The 21,916-nt window shown below is 50.9% G+C and overlaps 1 protein-coding gene across 7 annotated transcripts in view; it reads left to right on the plus strand.

Annotated features, from left to right (window-relative positions):
- AK1 (adenylate kinase 1) overlaps window positions 1-21,916 on the plus strand; it is a 46,454-nt gene that overhangs the window by 13,927 nt on the left and 10,611 nt on the right. For 2 of the 7 annotated variants that reach the window (XM_035101507.3, XM_088665320.1), the window contains exons 2-5: window positions 5,817-5,859; window positions 15,987-16,022; window positions 17,919-18,082; window positions 20,537-20,653. In XM_035101507.3, the coding sequence (XP_034957398.1) occupies window positions 5,850-5,859; window positions 15,987-16,022; window positions 17,919-18,082; window positions 20,537-20,653 (327 nt within the window). In that variant the 5' untranslated portion in view covers window positions 5,817-5,849. Of the gene's footprint in view, window positions 1-1,248; window positions 1,396-3,778; window positions 4,131-5,816; window positions 5,860-8,974; window positions 9,152-14,865; window positions 15,065-15,986; window positions 16,023-17,918; window positions 18,083-20,536; window positions 20,654-21,916 lie in introns of those variants that run through there. The other 5 variants (XM_088665319.1, XM_088665318.1, XM_088665321.1 and 2 more) reach the window with 5 other exon arrangements.

Genomic DNA, 21,916 nt, shown 5'->3' on the forward strand with positions numbered 1-21,916 from the left:
TGTGGAACGCCCTCCCATCAGATGTCAAAGAGAAAACAGCTACCAGATTTTTAGAAGACATCTGAAGGCAGCCCTGTTTAGGGAGGCTTTTAATGTTTAATAGCTTCATGAGTCTGTCCAGGTCTTAAGTCCAATACACACACACACACACACACACACACACACACACACACACACACACACACACAAACACACAGCCCTATGCCCTCCAAAGATTGTTTTTTTTGGACTACGAAGTTAATCAACCCCAGGCATCCCCAAACTGCGGCCCTCCAGATGTTTTGGCCTACAACTCCTATGATCCCTAGCTAAGAGGACCAGTGGTCAGGGATGATGGGAATTGTAGTCCAAAACATCTGGAGGGCCAAAGTTTGGGGATACCTGGTCCAGAGGGTTGCAACATGGCCAATGCTCGGAGATGGTGGGAGTTGTGGTTCAGCCACAAGTCCCACATCCCTATTTATGCACATGCTCATGGGCGTACCCAGCGCGGGGCAGCGGGAGCAGCTGCCCCCCCTAGAAGCAGGGCTGCCGGTGGGCAGAGGTGGAGGTGGAGCACAGCCCGGTGGAGCGTGAGTTCGGCGTTCCCGCCCACCGCGCCGCGCCCTCCCTCCAGCTCCCCGTCGTGCCCTCCGGCAAGGCCAAGCGCGGCCGAGAACCAGAGAGCGCGGCGGGAAGCTGAAAGGCGGGAACGCCGAACTCGCGATCCGCTGGGCTGTGCTCCTCCTCCTCCGCCTGCCTCTGCAGACTCCCCAGCTGCCTCTGCTGCTGATGCTCGCCCGGCAGCCATCGCTCTCCGGCTCCTCCCCCGCCCCGCTCGCTTCCTCCCTCCCCTCCCGTGCCTTGGCCCCCCCTTGCCCCCCCACTAGTTTTGATCCTGGGTACGCCCCTGCACATGCTGTTTTAGAAGTTAAGACTCCTTCTGGTATCGGACTATAGCACCCATGATCCCAGCTCAGGGCAGATGGGAGTTCAAGCCCAACAATGGCTGGAGAGCCACAAATTCCCCTCCAAAAAAGGAGACTCCACCACACTCCTTGGTAGCAAATTCCACTGTCGAACAGCTCTTACTGTCAGGAAGTTCTTCCTAATGTTTAGGTGGAATCTTCTTTCTTGTAGTTTGAATCCATTGCTCCGTGTCCGCTTCTCTGGAGCAGCAGAAAACAATCTTTCTCCCCCCTCCATATGACATCCTTTCATATATTTGAACATGGCTATCATATCACCCCTTCACCTTCTCTTCTCCAGGCTAAACATACCCAGCTCCCTAAGCTGTTCCTCATAAGGCATCGTTTCCAAGCCTTTGACCATTTTGGTTGCCCTCTTCTGGACACGTTCCAGCTTGTCAGTATCCTTCTTGAACTGTGGTGCCCAGAACTGGACACAGTACTCCAGGTGAGGTCCGACCAGAGCAGAATACAGTGGTACTATTACTTCCCTTGATCTAGACGCTATACTCCTATTGATGCAGCCCAGAATTGCATTGGCTTTTTTAGCTGCTGCATCACACTGTTGACTCATGTCCAGTTTGTGGTCTACCAAGACTCCTAGATCCTTTTCACATGTACTGCTCTCAAGCCAGGTGTCTCCCATCCTGTATTTGTGCCTTTCATTTTTTATTTTTTTTTGCCCAAGTGTAGTACTTTACATTTCTCCTTGTTAAAATTCATCTTGTTTGCTTTGGCCCAGTTGTCTAATCTGTTAAGGTCATTCTGAAGTGTGATCCTGTCCTCTGGGGTATTAGCCACCCCTCCCAATTTGGTGTCATCTGCAGACTTGCTCAGGATGCCCTCAAGCCCATCATCCAAGTCATTGATAAAGATGTTGAAGGAGACTGGGCCCAAGACAGAACCCTGTGGCACCCCACTAGTCACAACTCTCCAGGATGAGGAGGAGCCATTGATGAGCACCCTTTGGGTTTGGTCAGCCAGCCAGTTACAAATCCACTGAATGGTAGCATTGCCTAGACCGCATTTTACCAGCTTCTTTACAAGAATATCATGGGGCACCTTGTCAAAGGCCTTGCTGAAATCAAGATAGGCCACATCCACAGTGTTCCCTTCATCTACCAGGCTTGTAATTCTGTCAAAAAATGAGATCAGATTAGTCTGACATGACTTATTTTTCAGAAACCCATGCTGACTTTTAGTGATCACAGCGTTCCTTTCTAGGTGCTCACAGACTGTTTGCTTAATGATCTGCTCTAGAATCTTTCCTGGTATTGATGTCAGTTACCTGGGAAACTGCTTCACAGCAGGTCAAACTATTTGTCCACCTGACTCAGCACATTCTACTCCAGGGGCAGCTAACCTGTGGCCCTCCAGATGTTGCTATGCTCCAACTCTCACCAACTGTGGAGCAAGATGTTCCCTTTTTATCTTCTCTGTTTGGCTGGCTCTACTTTGCTGTCTGTCTCCTGGCGACTGACGGTGGCAGCACTGCTGCCAGGTAATAGTTGCCACGGGAACTCCATCCTAAGGCACCTGCAATCGCCATTGTGGTGCAACTGTTTTCCCTTCCCTGCTTCTCCTAGATATGTTTGTGTAGGGCTGTTGTGTTCTCTCAGAAGCTGCAACCAGACTGGTGGGCATCTTGCATGTTTGCCTTGCAAAGCTGGCCACTGTCGTTGGAGACATGCCACTTTGGGTTTGCTCCTCTGAGGCAGGAAGTCCGCACATGTCCTAGGCTATGATCTCTAATCCTGGATCTTTGGTGGGGTAGGGGTGGAAGACGGCAAGTGTCGGAGCAGTGTTTCTCAAACTTGGGTCTCCAGCTGTTGTTGGACAGGCATATGCCAAGAATGCTTTGATGGTGTTTCCTGCTTGGCAGAGGGTTGGACTGGATGGCCCTTGTGGTCTCTTCCAAATTTATAATTCTACTAGCTGACCCGGCCACGCGTTGCTGTCACCCATATGTCAAGAATGCTTTGATGGTGTTTCCTGCTTGGCAGGGGGTTGGACTGTACGGCCCTTGTGGTCTCTTCCAACTCTAGGATTCTATGAACTCCCTTCATCCCTGACCACTGGTCCTGCTAAGTAAGGATGATGGGGGTTGTAGTCCGACAACAGTTGGAGAAAGTTTGAGAAATGCTGTGGGTTACAGGAAGAACCTCTGGGGCCTCAACGATCTTCTCCATTTCTGGCCTCTCACCTGAAGCAGAGCCAGCAAACGGTTATTTGGGTTGACACACCAAGTCGCATGAGTGTGTTTGTGTACTGTAGGCAATCTGTAATAGGACAGCTTCTTCTCCCACCATGGGATGAGGAGGAACCTCAGGCCCAAGGGACGAATTTGGTCCTTCAGGCCTCACTATCTGGCCCTCGTAACTCTTCCGGATCGCATCCCTTGTCTCTGCCAGCCACATCTCACACTGGCCTTGCTTAGCATCGGGAGCAGCCTTGCCTGGCTGGAAGGTGTGCCTCTGGATGGAGGATAGGGAGGGAGGCATGGGCGTACCCAGCGTGGGGCGGGGGGCAGCTGCCCCTGAAGCAAAAAAAGCAAAAAAATTTTTGAATGGTTACGGCCCGGCAGGGAGAGAAGTGCTCAGCTGCGCTGTGCTGCGCTCCGCTCGGTTCCGCTGCGGTGTGCCTGCCTCGTTCGCCACCCGGCGGGGAAGGAAGATGCACAAAGGAGAGGGATAAACGCTGCAGAATATAAATATCCTCAGCCTCTCCGATGTCCAGCGGCCCTCGTGCCAAGATGCAAGGCGAGCCCCCAGGCGGGCGGGCGAGCAGCCCCTCCCTCTCCCCACTTCTTCTTTCTTCTTCTTCTCCTGTCTCCTCCCCCCTCGCCGGAAATGCCCAGGGCAGCGTCCACAGCTGCACTGGGATCTGGCGCCTCCTCCTCGCCTCTCCCCTGGCCGCGATCCTCAGCTCCGGCAAGCGCCACCGGCAAGTCCTGGCCCGCCGCTGGAGAAGGGCCCCGGTAAACCCCGGCGCCTTTCCAGGACCTGCCGCTGTGCCAGGGCAGGTGGGCACTGGGCAGAGCACCAGGCACCAGCCCCCGCCCAGCACAGACCACGAGGGTGGCCCCCGGCAGACACTTCCCTGTGCCCAGGCCTCCTGCTTTCCATTACAGTTCCTGCATTGGTAGCTTCCCGCCGCAGCCGCCTTCCGAGTTCCATTTCCGAGGTTTCTTCTTCTTGTCCTTGAGGAGGGGCGAGCGGGAGGGAGGCAGGGGGCTGCCTTGCAAGCAAGGAGGGGTCAGAAGGGGGAGTGGAGGTTGTGTGCGCCTTGGAGACGTTTCCCTTTAACTTCCTTCTTTGGTTCACCTTGACTTGTTTGTTGTTGTGGTTGTTGTGGTATTCTTGACAAAGTTGTCCAGACATAAATTATAAAACATGGGCAACAAAATCATAAAACATGAGCAACCAAAATGGTCAAAGGCCTGGAAACAATGCCTTATGAGGAACGGCTTAGGGAGCTGGGTATGTTTAGCCTGGAGAAGAGAAGGTTAAGGGGTGATATGATAGCCATGTTCAAATATATAAAAGGATGTCATATAGAGGAGGGTGAAAGGCTGTTTTCTGCTGCTCCAGAGAAGCGGACATGGAGCAATGGATTCAAACGCCAAGAAAGAAGCTTCCACCTCAATATTAGGAAGAATTTCCTGACAGTAAGAGCTGTTCGGCAGTGGAATTTGCTGCCAAGGAGTGTGGTGGAGTCTCCTTCTTTGGAGGTCTTTAAGCAGAGGCTTGACAGGCATATGTCAAGAATGCTTTGATGGTGTTTCCTGCTTGGCAGGGGGTTGGACTGGATGGCCCTTGTGGTCTCTTCCAACTCTAGGATTCTATGAGTCATAGGATCATAGAGTTGGAAGGGACCCCCTGCACTGCAGGAAAACTGGAAGGCTCCATGTTACCGTAAGATGATCTGTTGCTTTGCGCGCCTCTCCTCAGCACAATTCAAATTCGCACTGCGCCCTCCCTCCAGCTCCCCGTCGCGCCCTCCAACAAGGCCAAGCGCTCCGGGGAACCAGAGAGCGCGATGGGAAGCTGGAGGGCACGGCGCAGCGGGTGGGAACACCGAACTCGCGCTCCGCTGGCCTGTGCTCCGCCTCCGCCTCTGCCCACCAGCCCCACCGGCAGCGCCACTCTCACCCACGGCAGGGCGCTCCGCCGGGGTCCTGACCATAGTGCACTGGGGGCAGCCCGGCGGGCCAGAGCGAGCGCCCTGGCTGCATGCTGTGAGCAGAGCCCCGGCGCCTAGGTGAGACCGGAGTCAGTTTCCCCTGGGCTCCATAGCCCCGCCCACATCCCACTTTGTGGCCCCTCCCCTCCTGTGCCTTGGCCCCGCCCCTTGCCCCCCAGTTTTGATCCTGGGTACGCCCCTGGAGGGAGGCATGGATGGGTGCAGAAACCAACCTATGTACAAAAGTAAAATTGATATTGGTTGCTTTGCCCATTTTGACTTTGGCCTTGCCAACCACTGGCATGTGGCCCCTGGAAGGTTGCCTAGAAATAAGTATGGCCCTTGGGATGAAAAAGGTTTCCCTTGCCCTACCACCTGTGTAGTTGATGTGGTACTTTCTTCTCTCCCTCCCTCCCCTCCATTTAATCTCGAAGGAAAACAGGGAAAGAGTGAAGGAGGTTGCTCAGTAAGGGAAAAGGTTAAGAAGAAGCAGCAAACTTGATGTTTTGCAGACTAGGCCAAGCTGGGAGCCGACTGAAATTTTGCTCCCCTCAGTTGCGAAAGAGGAGACTGAAGCTTCTTCAAGGATCTCAAGCAAGTGCTTTTTGGGGTGTCCTTTGCCAAGCTCTGCAGCCTTCAGCCTAACTGAACCCTTTGTTGTTGTTGTTTTGTGTTTTTCAATTCCAGGCAGAAGAACTCCTTGTCCCATAATTTTTCAGGATGGCAGCTGGTAAGTGAACCCTCTTCCTCTTTCCCTGACTTGGTCCGCCTTATTGCTCTTTCGGCCCAATTCACAGACCAGCCCGCACAAGCTGGATTTCAGGGGTAGGTCTCTGAATACCAGTTGCTGGCAATTGCAACTGGGGAGGAGAGTGCTCTTGTGTTCAGCTCCTGCTTTTGGGGCTTCCTATGGCGGGTGGCGCTGTGGGTTCAACCACAGAGCCCAGGGCTTGCCGACCAGAAGGTGGAGGCTGGTGCATCAAGGCGAAAGGGGCATCACCCTGCTCATCTCAGCTTGGGAGTGTCTGTTTCTGTGCCAGATTCCTCCACCGCTGCCTTACTCTCTGCAAGCTCAGCCATCTGGGATGAGAGTAACATTGTTTTTGGATGAAGGGGGGGATTGGCATGCTTTTGTCATCAAATACAATTGGCTGTATTAGCCCGCCTCTGCTTTTTATGAATGAATGAATGAATGAATGAATGAATGAATGAAGGTCCTGTGTGAGTAGCTTGGACTACTGCAATGCTTGGACTACTGCAATGCGCTCTACATGGGGCTAGCTTTGAAGGTGACCCGGAAACTACAACTAATCCAGAATGCGGCAGCTAGACTGGTGACTGGGAGAGGCCGCTGAGACCACATAACACCAGTCATTGTCATACATTGGCTCCCAGTACACCGGTCTTTGTCATACATTGGCTCCCAGTACGTTTCCGAGCATAGTTCAAAGTGTTGGTGCTGACCTTTAAAGCCCTAAATGGCCTCGGTCCAGTATACCTGAAGGAGCGTCTCCACCCCCATTGTTCTGCCCGGACACTGAGGTCCAGCGCCGAGGGCCTTCTAACAGTTCCCTCGCTACGAGAAGCCAAGTTGCAGGGAACCAGGCAGAGGGCCTTCTCGGTGGTGGTGCCCGCCCTGTGGAACGCCCTCCGATCAGATGTCAAAGAGAAAAACAGCTACCAGACTATTAGAAGACATCTGAAGGCAGCCCCGTTTAGGGAGGCTGAGCAGGACCTGTTTAGAGAGCGGGGCTGAGCAGGACCGGGCTCCAGCGCTGTGAGCTGGGAGGGGTGCGTCCAAGCGGCTGGCTGCTCGCCCCGCAGGCTGCGCCGCCTCGCATCTCCCGCATCTCGGCCACCTCCTTCCTCCCAGCAGGAGTCCTGGGGATGCGGGGCGCCGGGCCGGTAGGCAGGGTGCTGCGTGGCAAAGCCGTGCGGAAGCCATGCTGCGCCTTGCGAGGGCAGGGCGCCGGAGCGATCCCCGCCCCTCAGCGTCAGGGCACCCGACCTGCTCGAGACTGCCCTGGACTCGTGAGGCGCCTTTGGCAGAAAGTGCGGAGTGAGCGTGCGCCGGGCGGCACTTTCAGGTGCGGCTCTCTCTCTGAGCCCCCCCATCACCCCCCCCCCCGCAGAAGCTTCCCGCTCCGCTGCCTGACACCCCTCTCCCGTTTCTCCCGTGCAGGGAGCGGGCGGCAAAGGCACCTTTGCACCACGGCGCTGGATGGGCTTAAGACGGCCCTGGTAGATGATCTGTTGTGGCCCCTCCCCTCCCGCCCCTTGGCCCACCCCTTGGCCCGCCCCCAGTTTTGATCCTGGGTACGCCCCTGTATTAATGCATTTATAAAAAAAAGGAGGATCCTCACATGTTGCTCAGAATCTGGGGAATTATAGGTGAAGCATAGGTCAGAACCCCCATTTTGGTGTGTTAAAATGAAATCCAGGGGTGGAGGTGGGGGAAAGCAATCAAAGCACGTATTCAAAAATGCTTAAAAACGCTCCTTTTTTTAAAAAAAAGGCAAATTAAAATGTTTTCCTTCAGAAAGCTCTAACAGGCCATCCTGTAGCAGAAGCTGTTGGGCTGCTTGTGGTAAGACTACAAAAAGGGAAGATACAGGTGGAGAACTAAACAAGATTCAGTAAAGCTCCGAAAATCTTTATAAATACGGCCATTGGAAGAAGGATGGTCTTGATCAGGCATCCCCAAACTGCGGCCCTCCAGATGTTTTGGCCTACAACTCCCATGATCCCTAGCTAAGAGGACCAGTGGTCAGGGATGATGGGAATTGTAGTCCAAAACATCTGGAGGGCCGCAGTTTGGGGGTGCCTGTTCTTGATTCAGGAAGGATTTATGCTCGGTGCAAGCTGTTTATTTTTGTGGGATTACAACTATTTGTTTTATTCCTGTGGAATTCCCAAAAGAAAGCGTTTGTCAAAATTAACAGGAAAACAAAAAATAATACAGTACAGTAAGTTGCATTCCTGAAATAAAAGCACTTTTTGACGATATTCTAATTTTCTGAGTTTCACCTGTAGTTATCATAGTTGTCTCTGTAGGAACTCCCAGATTAGCCTCCTTGAATCCTGCTGCCATAATAGTCTCTACAGATGGTTTGGCCTACAACTCCCATGATCCCTAGCTAACAGGACCAGTGGTCAGGGAAGATGGGAATTGTAGTCCAAAACATTTGGAGGGCCGGAGTTTGGGGATGTCTGCTCTACATCCACCATAGCCGCCGCTTCTGTTATCATAACGGCCACCTCCCTATCCTCCACCTCCTTTGGAGAATCCACGCCCTCTGTCTCCAGAAGAGCCATGGGAGGGTTTTCCAGCCTCGTCCAGTCTGATCTGACGCCCATCCACAGACTCGCCATTCATGGCCCTCATGGCGTCCTTGGCATCTTGAAGATGGCAATAGGTAATACGTAAAACCAAAACCCACAGGGACCTAGGTGGCGCTGTGGGTTAAACCACAGAGTCTAGGGCTTGCTGATCAGAAAGTCGGTGGTTCGAATCCCTGCAACGGGGTGAGCTCCCGTTGCTCGGTCCCAGTTCCTGCCAACCTAACAGTTCGAAAGCACGTCAAAGTGCAAGTAGATAAATAGGGGAAGGTAAACGATGTTTCCATGCGCTGCTCTGGTTCGCCAGAAGCAGCTTTGTCATGCTGGCCACATGACCCGGAAGCTGTCTGCGGACAAACGCCTATAGAGCGAGCTGAGCGCCGCAACCCCAGAGTCGGACACGACTGGACCTGATGGTCAGGGGCCCCTTTACCTTAAAACCAAAACCCCTGGACCGCTGAGCCTCCCTGTCTTTCACCACAATCACTTCTGCAATGTCTCCATAGGGGGAGAACAACAGTTCCAGATTCTGCTCATCAAAACTGACCCCTCCGATGAAGCCTTTTCCTTCATCCAATGCCAATGTTCAAGTGATCGAAGCCCGTCTCCAAGCAGGATGCGAAGAAAGCTGTTAGCCAGTGAGGCAAGAGGGTATTGCGATGGTACCGAGGGAGAGAGACCAGGTTGGACCCTGTTGATACCAGCGAGAGCTGCAGACTAGAAATAATACCATCCCCCCAATTCCACATGCATTTTTTTATTATTATTATTAAAAAAGCACAGAGAATATGAACAGATGATGATAAAAGAACAGATTCCTGAACCTTGGATCATTCCACATTTGGGTAATGTGGAAATTAATGGCTGGGTACATGGGACGCGGGTGGCGCTGTGGGTTAAACCACAGAGCCTAGGGCTTGCTGACCATAAGGTCAATGGCTTGAATCCCTGCCATGTCGTGAGCTCCCGTTGTTTGGTCCCAGCTCCTGCCAACCTAGCAGTTCGAAAGCACGTCAAAGTGCAAGTAGATCAATAGGGGAAGGTAAACGCCGTTTCCGTGCACTGATCTGGTTCGCCAGAAGCGGCTTAGTCATGCTGGCCACATGACCCGGAAACTGTCTGCGGACAAACACCGGCTCTCTCTGCCTAGAAAGCGAGATGAGCGCTGCAACCCCAGTCTCGTCTGCGACTGGACCTAATGGTCAGGGGTCCCTTTACCTTTACATGGGCATGATGAGGATTTATTGGGGTTGGGGCAGGACTTCCACCTGTCATCATCCTCTGTCTGGCTCAATCTAGCAGATTTGGAATGTAATGTCTCAACATTAGTTGTTTTAAATTACTTTCATTCGACCCCAAGTGCTCAGAAAAATGAGTCAAAATCTTTCTACAATTTCTACTTTTAGTTAAGTATTTTTATTTTTTACTTGATTATGCCCAGAGCTGGGTAAGTGCAGTCATGACAATTGTCCTTCAGTTATGGGAGAAAATTCTTTTTTCATTCTTACTTCACACCTGAGACCTGGGGCTTACGAAAGGACTGGGCTCAGGAGTTCTCCCTCCTCCTGCCCCAGCCAAAAAAGGCTGTATGTGAGCAAAAAAATATCCTCTGCACCAACGCATTTTAAGTAAGGAGTTTGGGTCAGTCGGTGGGCAAGGTTACCCTTTTAAAGGGGCTTTTTCTCAGCAGCAACTCAGGGGAACTCAGTCCCAGCACCTCTCAGGTGGGCACCATTGCCATTCTAAGAGAACAAGGGAGGTGTTCATGGTGAGTTCTGGCATCTCTTTTTCTAGGTGAGTGCCTGGAGGCGGTTGGAGGATGGATGGCGGCTAACAGATTGAGGTTGAATCCTGACAAGACAGTAGTACTGTTCGTGGGGGACAGGAGGCGGGCAGGTGTGGAGGACTCCCTATTCCTGAATGGGGTAACTATGCCCCTGAAGGACCAGGTCCGCAGCCTGGGAGTTATTTTGGACTCACAGCTGTCCATGGAGGCGCAGGTCAATTCTGTGTCCAGGGCAGCTGTCTATCAGCTCCATCTGGTACGCAGGCTGAGACCCTACCTGCCTGCAGACTGTCTCGCCAGAGTGGTGCATGCTCTGGTTATCTCCCGCTTGGACTACTGCAATGCGCTCTACGTGGGGCTACCTTTGACAGTGACTCAGAAACTACAACTAATCCAGAATGCGGCAGCTAGACTGGTGACTGGAAGTGGCCGCCGGGACCACATAACACCGGTCTTGAAAGATCTACATTGGCTCCCAGTACGTTTCCGAGCACATTTCAAAGTGTTGGTGCTGACCTTGAAAGCCCTAAATGGCCTCGGTCCAGTATATCTGAAGGAGCATCTCCACCCCCATTGTTCTGCCCGGCACTGAGGTCCAGTGCCGAGGGCCTTCTGGTGGTTCTCTCGTTGTGAGAAGCTAAGTTGCAGGTAACCAGGCATAGGGCCTTCTCGGTGGTGGCGCCCGCCCTGTGGAACGCCCTCCCATCAGATGTCAAAGAGAAAAACAGCTACCAGATTTTTAGAAGACATCTGAAGGCAGCCCTGTTTAGGGAGGCTTTTAATGTTTAATAGATTATTTTATTTCATTTTTCTGTTGGAAGCCGCCCAGAGTGGCTGGGGAGACCCAGCCAGATGGGCAGGGTATAAATAATAAATAAATTATTATTATTATTATTATTATTATTATTATTATTATTGGTAAAATAGCATTGGCTACTACATCCAGTGTGGTGGGACGCGGGTGGTGCTGTGGTCTAAACCACAGAGCCTAGGGCTTGCCGATCGGAATGTCGGCGGTTCGAATCCCCGCGACGGGGTGAGCTCCTGTTGCTCGGTCCCAGCTCCTGTCAACCTAGCAGTTCAAAAGCATATCAAGTGCAAGTAGATAAATAGGTACCGCTCCGGCAGAAAGGTAAACGGTGTTTCCATGCGCTGCTCTGGTTCACCAGAAGCGGCTTAGTCCTGCTGGCTACATGACCCGGAAGCTGTACGCCGGCTCCCTTGGACAGTAAAGCAAGATGAGCGCCGCAACCCCAGAGTCGGTCATGCCTGGACCTAGCGGTCAGGGGTCCCTTTACCTTTATCATGGATATTCTGGGCGTTAGGGCTACAGAGAGTCACGTTCAAATCCCCAATGATTAAAAAAAAAAAAGTCTGGGCCTATCTCACAGGACTCTTGTGAGGATACACTAGGAGGACAGAGGAAAAACCGTGTACAGTGGTGCCTCGCTAGACGAATTTAATTCGTTCCAGGACTCAATTCGTCCTACGAAAAATTCGTCTAGCGAGTCCCAGTTTCCCTTAGGAATGCATTGAAACTTAATCACTGCATTCCTATGGGCTCCGGGGTACTGGCGGAGCAACGATCAGTTCCTCCACCCTTCCCCCACCCCGCCCGACAAAGCCGGGATCGGACACGGGTCTTCCCCGCGCTAGTGTTCCGCTGGTCTCTGCTGGTTGCCCCTCACTGCTCGCTCAACCGGCAGAGACCAGCGGAACACAAAGGGGAACCAGCTGCAGCGTGGCTCATCTTCCTTTGCCTTCTTCCCACGCTACAGCTTGTTCCTCTTTCGCTAGAGGAATGCCCTGTCGGTTTTGCAATTGGAGGTTTATATGGCCGCGCTTCGCAAGACGAAGCGGTGGCCATAGAAAACCTCGTCATCTTGCGAGGCAACCTCCGATTGCAAAATCTCTTCGTTAAGCGAAAAATTCGTCTAACAGGGCATTCGTCTAGTGAGGCACCACTGTACGCTGAGTTCTTTGGAAGAAAGACAGCATTAAAATTAGAACATCACAAATAGCATCTTGTTTTCCACAGCGGACAACCAGATGCACCTGGGAAGCCCTGTTCTTGCTCTAGTTTCCCAACAAACTGGTTTTCAGAAGCATGGTGCCTCTAGGTGTGATTCCTGCATTGCAGGGGGTTGGCCTAGATAACCCTTGGTGTTACCTTAAAACCCCTACGATTCTATAATTCTGTAATGATGGAAGTAACATAAAGTCATCATGAGTCATAGCCATGAGGCTGAAAGGAAGTGTTGAAGCTTTCCAAACTGGTGTCTGTCACCACATCTTGTGGCAGTGAGTTTTATAGTTTGACTACGCGCTGTGTAAAGGAGGCCTGTATCAGCTGCACTGAGTTGACTTCTGGCATTATGAGAGAGGGAGAAGAAGCTCTCTGTACCACGAGCAATTCTGGATGGCTCTATCATGCCTCACCCTTACTAGTGTGGTATAGCAGTTATGACTAGGACCTGGGAGACCTGGGTTCAAATCCCCGCTCAGCTCACTGCGTCGCCTTGGGCCAGTCACTTGCTCTCAACCTATCCTACCTTGCTGGGTTGTTGTGAGATGAAATTAGAGCTATGTATGCCACCTGGACCCAGGTGGCGCTGTGGTTAAGCCACTGAGCCTAGGGCTTGCTGATCAGAAGGTCGGCGGTTCGAATCCCTGTGGCGGGGTGAACTCCCATTGTTCGGTCCCAGCTCCTGCCAACCTAGCAGTTCGAAAGCACGTCAAAATGCAAGTAGATAAATAGGAACCGCTACAGCGGGAAGGTAAACAGCGTTTCCATGTGCTGCTCTGGTTTGCCAGAAGTGGCTTTGTCATGCTGGCCACATGACCTGGAAGCTATACGCCGGCTCCCTCGGCCAATAATGCGAGATGAGCGCGCAACCCCAGAGTCGGTCACAACTGGACCTAATGGTCAGGGGTCCCTTTACCTTTACCTTATGCCACCTGGAGGAAAGGAGGGATAAAAATGCAACAAAAGAAACAAGGATGTCATTTAGAGGAGGTGAAAGGTTGTTTTCTGCTGCTCCAGAGAAGCAGACACGGAGCAATGGATTCAAGCTACAAGAAAGAAGATTCCACCTCAACATTAGGAAGAACTTCCTGACAGTAACAGCTGTTCGGCAGTGGAATTTGCTGCCAAGGAGTGTGGTGGAGTCTTCTTCTGTGGAGGTCTTTAAGCAGAGGCTTGACAGCCATATGTCAAGAATGCTTTGATGGTGTTTCCTGCTTGGCAGGGGGTTGGACTGGATGGCCCTTGTGGTCTCTTCCAACTCTAGGATTCTATGATTCTATGAAATCAAGCTTCCCACAGCTCAGGGGCATACCCAGGATCAAAACTAGGGGGGGACAAGGGGGCCAAGGCACAGGAGGGGAGGGGCCACAAAGTGGGAACGTGGGCGGGGCTACGGAGCCCAGGTAAAACTGACTCTGGTCTCACCTAGGCGCTGGGGCTCCGCTGACAGCATGCAGCCAGGGCGCTCGCTCTGGCCCGCTGGGCTGCCCCCAGTGCACTATGGCCAGGACCCCGGCGGGGCGCCCTGCCGTGGGTGAGAGTGGCGCTGCCGGCAGGGCTGGTGGGCAGAGGCGGAGCACAGCCCAGTGGAGCGCGAGTTCGGCGTTCCCCCCGTGCCGTGCCGCACTGCGCCCTCCAGCTCCCCGTCGCGCTCTCTGGTTCCCCGCCGTGCTTGGCCTTGCCGGAGGGCATGGCGGGGAGCTGGAGGGAGGGCGCGCCGGGCAGGAACGCCGAACTCACGCTCTGCTGGGCTGTGCTCTGCCTCTACCTCTGCCCACCAGCGCCGCTCTCGCCCACGGCTGTGCCAGCCCTGCTTCTAGGGGGTCAGCTGCCCCCCGCCCCACGCTTGGTACGCCCATGCCACAGCTATGTAGTGCTGCTGGGGGCTTAGACTATACAGAATCCACTCTCCCCATATTCCTGGATTTTATTTTGTCTCACCTCAATATGCTTTGTTGCTTCCTCTTCCTGTAACTGGAATGCATCTGATAAATTTCTCAAATGAGTTCAAGATTGCTTCAGCTTCTCTCAGAGTCAAATTTGAATTGTGCTGAGGAGAGGCGCGCAAAGCAACAGATCATCTTACGGTAACATGGAGCCTTCCAGTTTTCCTGCAGTGCAGGGGGTCCCTTCCAACTCTATGATCCTATGACTCATAGAATCATAGAATCCTAGAGTTGGAAGAGACCACAAGGGCCATCCAGTCCAACCCCCTGCCAAGCAGGAAACACCATCAAAGCATTCTTGACATATGCCTCTCCTTAAAGACCTCCAAAGAAGGAGACTCCACCACACTTATTGGCAGCAAATTCCACTGTCGAACAGCTCTTACTGTCAGGACTCCATGACTCTATGTCACAGACTCCATGACTCTATGACTCTGGGTCCTCCTGGGCTGAATCCAGCTTCCGTTTGCAAAAGGAGCGTGTCTGGAACCCTCCACCCGTGTTGGATTCTTGGCCCCCTGAAGATGCTGCGTGAAACAATTGAGCTCTGGCATCTACTAGCCCTTAGCAACCGTCTCCCGGGCAACCTGTGTTGGACTCTGAGCCACCTGACCTCCCTAAAAAGCCCAGCCCAAGCCCAGCCCAGCCCCAGGTGTGGAGGGCAGGGTGCCCAGAGGCTCATGGCCAAAAAATGTACTAAGCAGGAGAAGGAGGCTTTCTGGGGGGCGGGAACAAGGAGGAGGTTCAGGACAGGAATCAAAGCAGCAAAAAGGAGCCACAAGGAAGATGGGTGCCCAGTGCTCCTGTGTCGAAGATCCCATGCTTAAAGCTGGCAAAGGTAATCCTGGGGAAGGAAGGCATCTGCTCTCACGGCGATCTTTGCATCTTGTCTGAAATCCTTTGAAAGCTGGCTTCTGTTTAGGGTTGCCCGACTCAAGAGAGGACAGTTCTTCTGTGCCTTGAATTGCCCTGCTCTCTTTTGAGTCTGGAAACCTTCAAGAGAAAGCAGCAGACCCTTTGTTTAGTTTCCGAGCAAAGGGTCTGCTGGTTTCTCTTGAAGGTTTCCAGACTCAAAAGAGAGCAGCCTATTAATCAATTCACCTAACAAGGGGCCGGCTATTTTCTCGTTTCATTGGAGCTATCTTCCTCGGAGGAAAAAGATTAGAGATAGGTTTTTAATATCTAGCAGTGTGATGCAGCAGCTCAAAAAGCCAATGCAATTCTGGGCTGCATCAATAGGAGTATAGCATCTAGATCTAGGGAAGTAATAGTACCACTGTATTCTGCTCTGGTCAGACCTCACCTGGAATACTGTGTCCAGTTCTGGGCACCACAGTTCAAGAAGGATACTGACAAACTGGAACGCGTCCAGAAGAGGGCAACCAAAATGGTCAAAGGCCTGGAAACGGTGCCTTATGCCCTGTGGAACACCCTCCCATCGGAGGTCAAGGAGATAAACAACTACCTGACATTTAGAAAACACCTAATGGCAGCCCTGTTTAGGGAAATTTTAAATCTGTGATATTTTAATGTATTTTGGTATTTGTTGGAAGCCGCCCAGAGTGCCCGGGGAATAAATAATAAATGATAAATAATAATTGTGTGTGTGTGTGTGTGTGTGTGTGTGTGTGTGTGTGTGTGTATGTGTGTATCAGCACTTGCTATCTGCTGAATATCTCTCCCTGGGTGGGCATCTGGTAAATGTCCACAAGTGCTTCTCTCCCAGAGCTTAACGTTGTCTTGTTCTTTTCCCCTCCCAGAAAAATTGAAAAACCATAAGATCATCTTTGTAGTAGGTAAGTATAGGAGAAGTTGCTGGTCAGTTTGATGCAGAAATAGATCTCTCTCATCCAAACAAACAGGAACAGGAACCTTAATAAAAGTGAGGAACTTACCACTGAAGGGTTAACTAAGGATCCGGGGCATGGGTAGGCAAATTAAGGCTCGGGGGCCAAATGCGGCTCAATCGCCTTCTAAATCTGGCCCACAGGCGGTCCAGGAATCAGCGTAGAATGTGTGCTTTTATTTAAAATGCATCTCTAGGTTATTTGTGGGGCATAGGAATTTGTTCATTCCCCCCTCCCAAAATATAGTCCCCCCCACAAGGTGTGAGGGACAGTGGACCAGCCCCCTGCTGAAAACGTTTGCCGCCCCCTGATGAGGCTGCATTTTAAATTTTAATATTGTATTTTAATCTGTATTTTAATTAATTGCTTTTTATGTTTTATTGTAATTTTATTGGTGTTAGCCGCCCTGAGCCCAGTTTTGACTGGGGAGGGCGGGGTATAATTAAAATTATTATTATTATTATTATTATTATTATTAACTGGGGAAATTTAAATTCCTGAGGAAGAGTAAAAACATAGCAAGCAGAGGTTTCCTGGTCCGTCCGTCCCCAGCTGTTCAGGCTTCCATCCTTCCAGGGGATCCTCAGCCTCCCTCTCCCCCCGTATGTGGTCATGGTTGGAGTAGGGGTAGGGGAGGAATTTCATTCAGTTTGCAACTCCCATCTCTTGCAGGGGCTCAATTACGGTAGTGCCAGCACCTTCTGTCAAGAGTTTGGGTGTAACCTTCAACACCTCCCTTTACATGGTGGCGCAGGTTGCAGCCACAGCAAAGGTGGCATTTTCCCATCTCCGCGTATCAAGCACTTAGTCCCTTACCTCTCTCGCCCTGATCTGGCCACAGTGATCCATGCGACGATCACCTCCAGGCTTGATTATTGTAACTCACTCTACGCGGGGCTGCCCTTGAAGCTGACCCAGAAACTCCAGCGGGTACAGAATGCCGCGGCGAGGCTCCTTACGGGGTCCCGGCCGCGGGATCACATTCATCCTTTTAGAAGACATCTGAAGGCAGCCCTGTTCAGGGAGGCTTTTAATGTTTAATAGATTATTGTGTTTTATTTTTCTGTTGGAAGCCGCTCAGAGTGGCTGGGGAAGCCCGGCCAGATGGACGGGGTATAAATAATAAATTATTATTATTATTATTATTATTATTATTATTATTATTATTGCGTCACGCACGTGCGCAGACGCGACACAGCAGGTTACGAACGCTGTGGGTGCCCCTCTGTCATGGATTACGTCCGCAACCTGAGGTTCCACTGTAATGTGTTACAAAAATGCTCTTACACTCTGGGCGGGGGGCGAGAGTGTCCATTAAATTGCGTATATTAGTGAAAGTAATGTAGAGATGTGCATTATGCTAGGGCAGGCATCCCCAAACTGCGGCCCTCCAGATGTTGTGGCCTACAACTCCCATGATTCCTAGCTAACAGGACCAGTGGTTGGGGAAGATGGGAACTGTAGTCCAAAACATCTGGAGGGCCGAAGTTTGGGGATGCCTGTGCAAGGGGGAATTGCTTTGCCAAATTGCATTTGTTTTGAAAAGTTGCATACAAAAATGTGTCCATGAGGAGAAATTCACACAACAATGCTGATGAATTTTCATGAGGTTCTTTTGTCTCTTTGCAAACTGATGTGGCCATGGGACAAACTGAACTTAAGATTGGGAAAAGAGGAACAGGGAGGAAGATGGGGGATATATAATTAGTTGGTTCTGCCTGCCGTTGCCTCTGGCTTCAGCTGCCATTCCCTCCACCTCATCCGTCCCAGTGCCTGAGAAAGTTTCACGACCTGCCATTACTCTTCCTAGACCCTGTGGCAGAAATGTCTTGTGTTGTGTTGCAGGTGGGCCTGGCTCAGGAAAGGGGACCCAGTGCGAGAAGATTGTTCAGAAGTATGGCTACACCCACCTATCCACTGGGGACCTCCTGAGAGCGGAGGTCAGCTCTGGCTCGGACAGGGGGAAGAAACTGTCTGCCATCATGGAGAAAGGAGAGTTAGTCCCATTGGTGAGTTTATGGTGGGAATAAATTGTGGGAATGTTCAGGAATGTGGATGAGGAAATATTGTTAAATATATCCTATCCCAGCTTGTATGGGACCCAGGTGGCGCTGTGGGTTAATCCACAGAGTCTAGGGCTTGCTGATCAGAAGGTCAGCGGTTCAAATCCCCGTGACAGGGTGAGCTCCCGTTGCTCGGTCCCAGCTCCTGCCAACCTAGTAGTTCGAAAGCTCGTCAAAGTGCAAGTAGATAAATAGGGACCGCTCCGGCGGGAAGGTAAACGGTGTTTCCGTGCGCTGCTCTGGTTCGCCAGAAGCAGCTTTGTCATGCTGTCCACATGACTCGGAAGCTGTCTGCAGACAAACGCCGGCTCCCTCGGCCTATAGAGTGAGATGAGCGCCGCAACCCCAGAGTCGGACATGACTGGACCTGATAGTCAGGGGCCCCTTTACCCTTTACCTTTATCCCAGCTTGTGCTGGCAAGCTCCAAAAGTTAGCAGAGTAACATTCCCTTTTGCAAATGCCCAGCAGAAAAGCGTTTGCACAGGCTTGATTTAAGCCTGTAAAATAAAGTGTCTTTTACTGGTATTTCCCCCTTTATCCCTCTCAAAAGAAAAGACACGGCACAATGCTCTTAAAAGTATAAAAGATGTTTACTTACAATCTTCCTGAGATACAGCACACTCAAGAGGTAGACTGGCTTAGGTAAAAAGTGATATATACATGTGAAGTTCGCTTATAGGGAGTGAGACTCCATCTCATCTGTCTCTGGGCTGAAAGCCTAGAGAGAGACTCACAAAGATGTTGCTTCTTAGATGTGTGAAGTAGGCTGGGTCATAAAAAATATAAATTCGAAAATGTTTCCTCCCTTGATCTTATCTCAGGCGTATGGTATAAACATAATCAAATTTCAAATATTTAATATTTGAATTAATATTTAGACCCTGCTCCTACAGATTGAAATTTGGCCTCACTACGAGTGATAAAAACATAGGAATTTGACTCATTTAATTCTCAATATGTTAAATTGTGAACTAATAGACATAAATTTTTGGTTTTATGTAGAGAAATAATAGTTGCATACTATTATTTTCTGCAATATTTATTTATTTACCAGTAAGAGAAAACATGTTGATAATTGACATGAAAAATTAATGGTTTTGAAAAAATGATATGGAACAGTTAAGCAAACGGTGTACTCAACAAGTAAACGCCACTCATATTATGTGTTGCGTCAAAACATCACATTAGACTTAATTAGTTGGTAGAAATGGTACTAAATGCTGACATTTTGTGTAATTAATAAAATTATGCCTTATGCAATATATACATTGTACATGTACACCATCTTATATCATGCTAAAAATATGCTTTTATGCATGACACTAAACGTCTATTTTGGTGCAAAGTCCTTCTTTGTCTCTTGTTTGTTCATTGTTGTTTTGATGGTAGCGTCACGTCTTTTCTCTCCAATAACACATCATATTGATCACTCATAGTGAGGCAAAATTTCAATCTGTAGGAGCAGGGTCTGAATATTAACCGATTTGTCCCAAATTTGAAATTTGACTATGTTGATACCGTACACCTGAGATAAGATCAAGGGAGGAAACATTTTCGACTTTTTTTTTTATGACCCACCCTAGTGTGTAGTCCAAGAGATCTGGTCCAAGAGAGGGAAATGGCTGCTGGCTAGTGAATTTATCTGCTGCCTTCCACATCTCATTTGCACGTGGAGGAACAGGAAACCAAGCTAGTCAGGTGTTCCTCCACAGGTGTTCCTTCATGTAGTCCTCCAAGTGGACACTCTAGGAACAGTTGTGATTTGACTGCACCTGTTTAACATCCCACATAAATGGGGTTGGTTCTGACAGGGCCCTGCCTTCAGTGCTCTTCTTAGAATTGTAGAGTTGGAAGGGACACCAATGGTCTTCTAGTCCAACCCCCTGCACTAAAGCATCCCTGACAGATGGCCATTCAAACTCTGCTTTGTTGTTGTTGTTTAGTCGTTTAGTCGTGTCCAACTCTTCGTGACCCCATGGACCAGAGCACGCCAGGCACTCCTGTCTTCCACTGCCTCCCGCAGTGCTTGTGTTTCCTGCTTGGCAGGGGGTTGGACTGGATGGCCCTTGTGGTCTCTTCCAACTCTAGGATTCTAGAAGGTCCCTTGCAAATGACTCCATGCCTTATGACGGGAGCCGCCTCAAAGAATGCTTGCATAAAGCCACCTTTTTTTTTTTTTACTTGAGATCCCTCCAACCCATTTGTCCTCTCCTCTTATTGAAAGGAAATCTGTATGCAACTGAAATGAATCACAGAATCATAAAGCTGGAAGGGACCTCGGAGGCCATTGACTCTGGCGCCACCTACTATTGCCCTCCTGCTTTGCCCGGTCATAATGGATACCAGGTTTGCAGAGTGGTCTCAACTTCATGGCATTTCCCTTTCATCTCTGCTCACAGGACACCGTTCTAGACATGCTGAGGGAAGCCATGGTGGCCAAGGCAGACACCTCCAAGGGTTTCCTGATTGATGGCTACCCCCGGGAAGTGAAGCAGGGCGAGGAGTTTGAGAAGAAGGTAACAGTGGATGGGTGGGATGAGTTTGGGAAGGGCTGAATCAGAGGATGATCGACCCAACCAGAGTGGAGCGGATGGAAAAAGAGACCCTTTATTCTGGTTGGAATCCTAGACATTCAGGATTATGAAGAGGAATGGTGTGGGGGAGATATTTGCTACCGATTTGGACTTGAACCTACCCGTTTCCTAGTTCTGCTGGATCTCTCAGCGGCTTTTGACACCATCGACCATAAGATCCTTCTGGACCGTCTAGAGGGCTTGGGAGCTGGGGGCAGTGTCACACAGTGGTTCCGCTCCTTCCTCCTGCGCTGCGTCCAGAAAGTGGTGGTGGGGGATGAGTGCTCGGACCCCTGGGCTCTCACTTGTGGGGTGCCTCAGGGTTCTGTCCTCTCCCCCATGCTTTTTAACATCTACATGCAGCCGCTGGGAGAGATCATCAGGGGGTTTGGGCTGGGTGTTCATCAGTATGCGGATGATACCCAGCTCTACCTCTCTTCCAAATCAGAACCAGTGAAGGCGGTGAAGGTCCAGTGTGAGTGCCTGGAGGCGGTTGGAGGGTGGATGGCGGCTAACAGATTGAGGTTGAATCCTGGCAAGACAAAAGTACTGTTTGTGGGGGACAGGAGGCAGGCAGGTGTGGAGGACTCCCTGGTCCTGAATGGGGTAACTGTGCCCCTGAAAGACCAGGTGCGCAGCCTGGGAGTCATTCTGGACTCACAGCTGTCCATGGAGGCGCAGGTCAATTCTGTGTCCAGGGCAGCTGTCTATCAGCTCCATCTGGTACACAGGCTGAGACCCTACCTGCCCGCAGACTGTCTCACCAGAGTGGTGCATGCTCTGGTTATCTCCCGCTTGGACTACTGCAATGCGCTCTACGTGGGGCTACCTTTGAAGGTGACCCGGAAACTACAACTAATCCAGAATGTGGCAGCTAGACTAGTGACTGGAAGCAGCCGCCGAGACCACATAACACCGGTCTAGAAAGACCTGCATTGGCTCCCAGTACGTTTCCGAGCACAATTCAAAGTGTTGGTGCTGACCTTTAAAGCCCTAAATGGCTTCGGTCCAGTATACCTGAAGGAGCGTCTCCACCCCCATCATTCTGCCCGGACACTGAGATCCAGTGCCGAGGGCCTTCTGGTGGCTCCCTTGCTGCAAGAAGCAAAGCTACAGGGAACCAGGCAGAGGGCCTTCTCTGTAGTGGCACCGGCCCTGTGGAACACCCTCCCATCAGAGGTCAGAGAGATAAACAACTACCTGACA

Source organism: Zootoca vivipara, chromosome Z2, assembly GCF_965207765.1.
Source record: "Zootoca vivipara chromosome Z2, rZooViv2.hap1.1, whole genome shotgun sequence".
In the NCBI taxonomy this organism is placed as follows: Eukaryota; Metazoa; Chordata; class Lepidosauria; order Squamata; family Lacertidae; genus Zootoca; species Zootoca vivipara.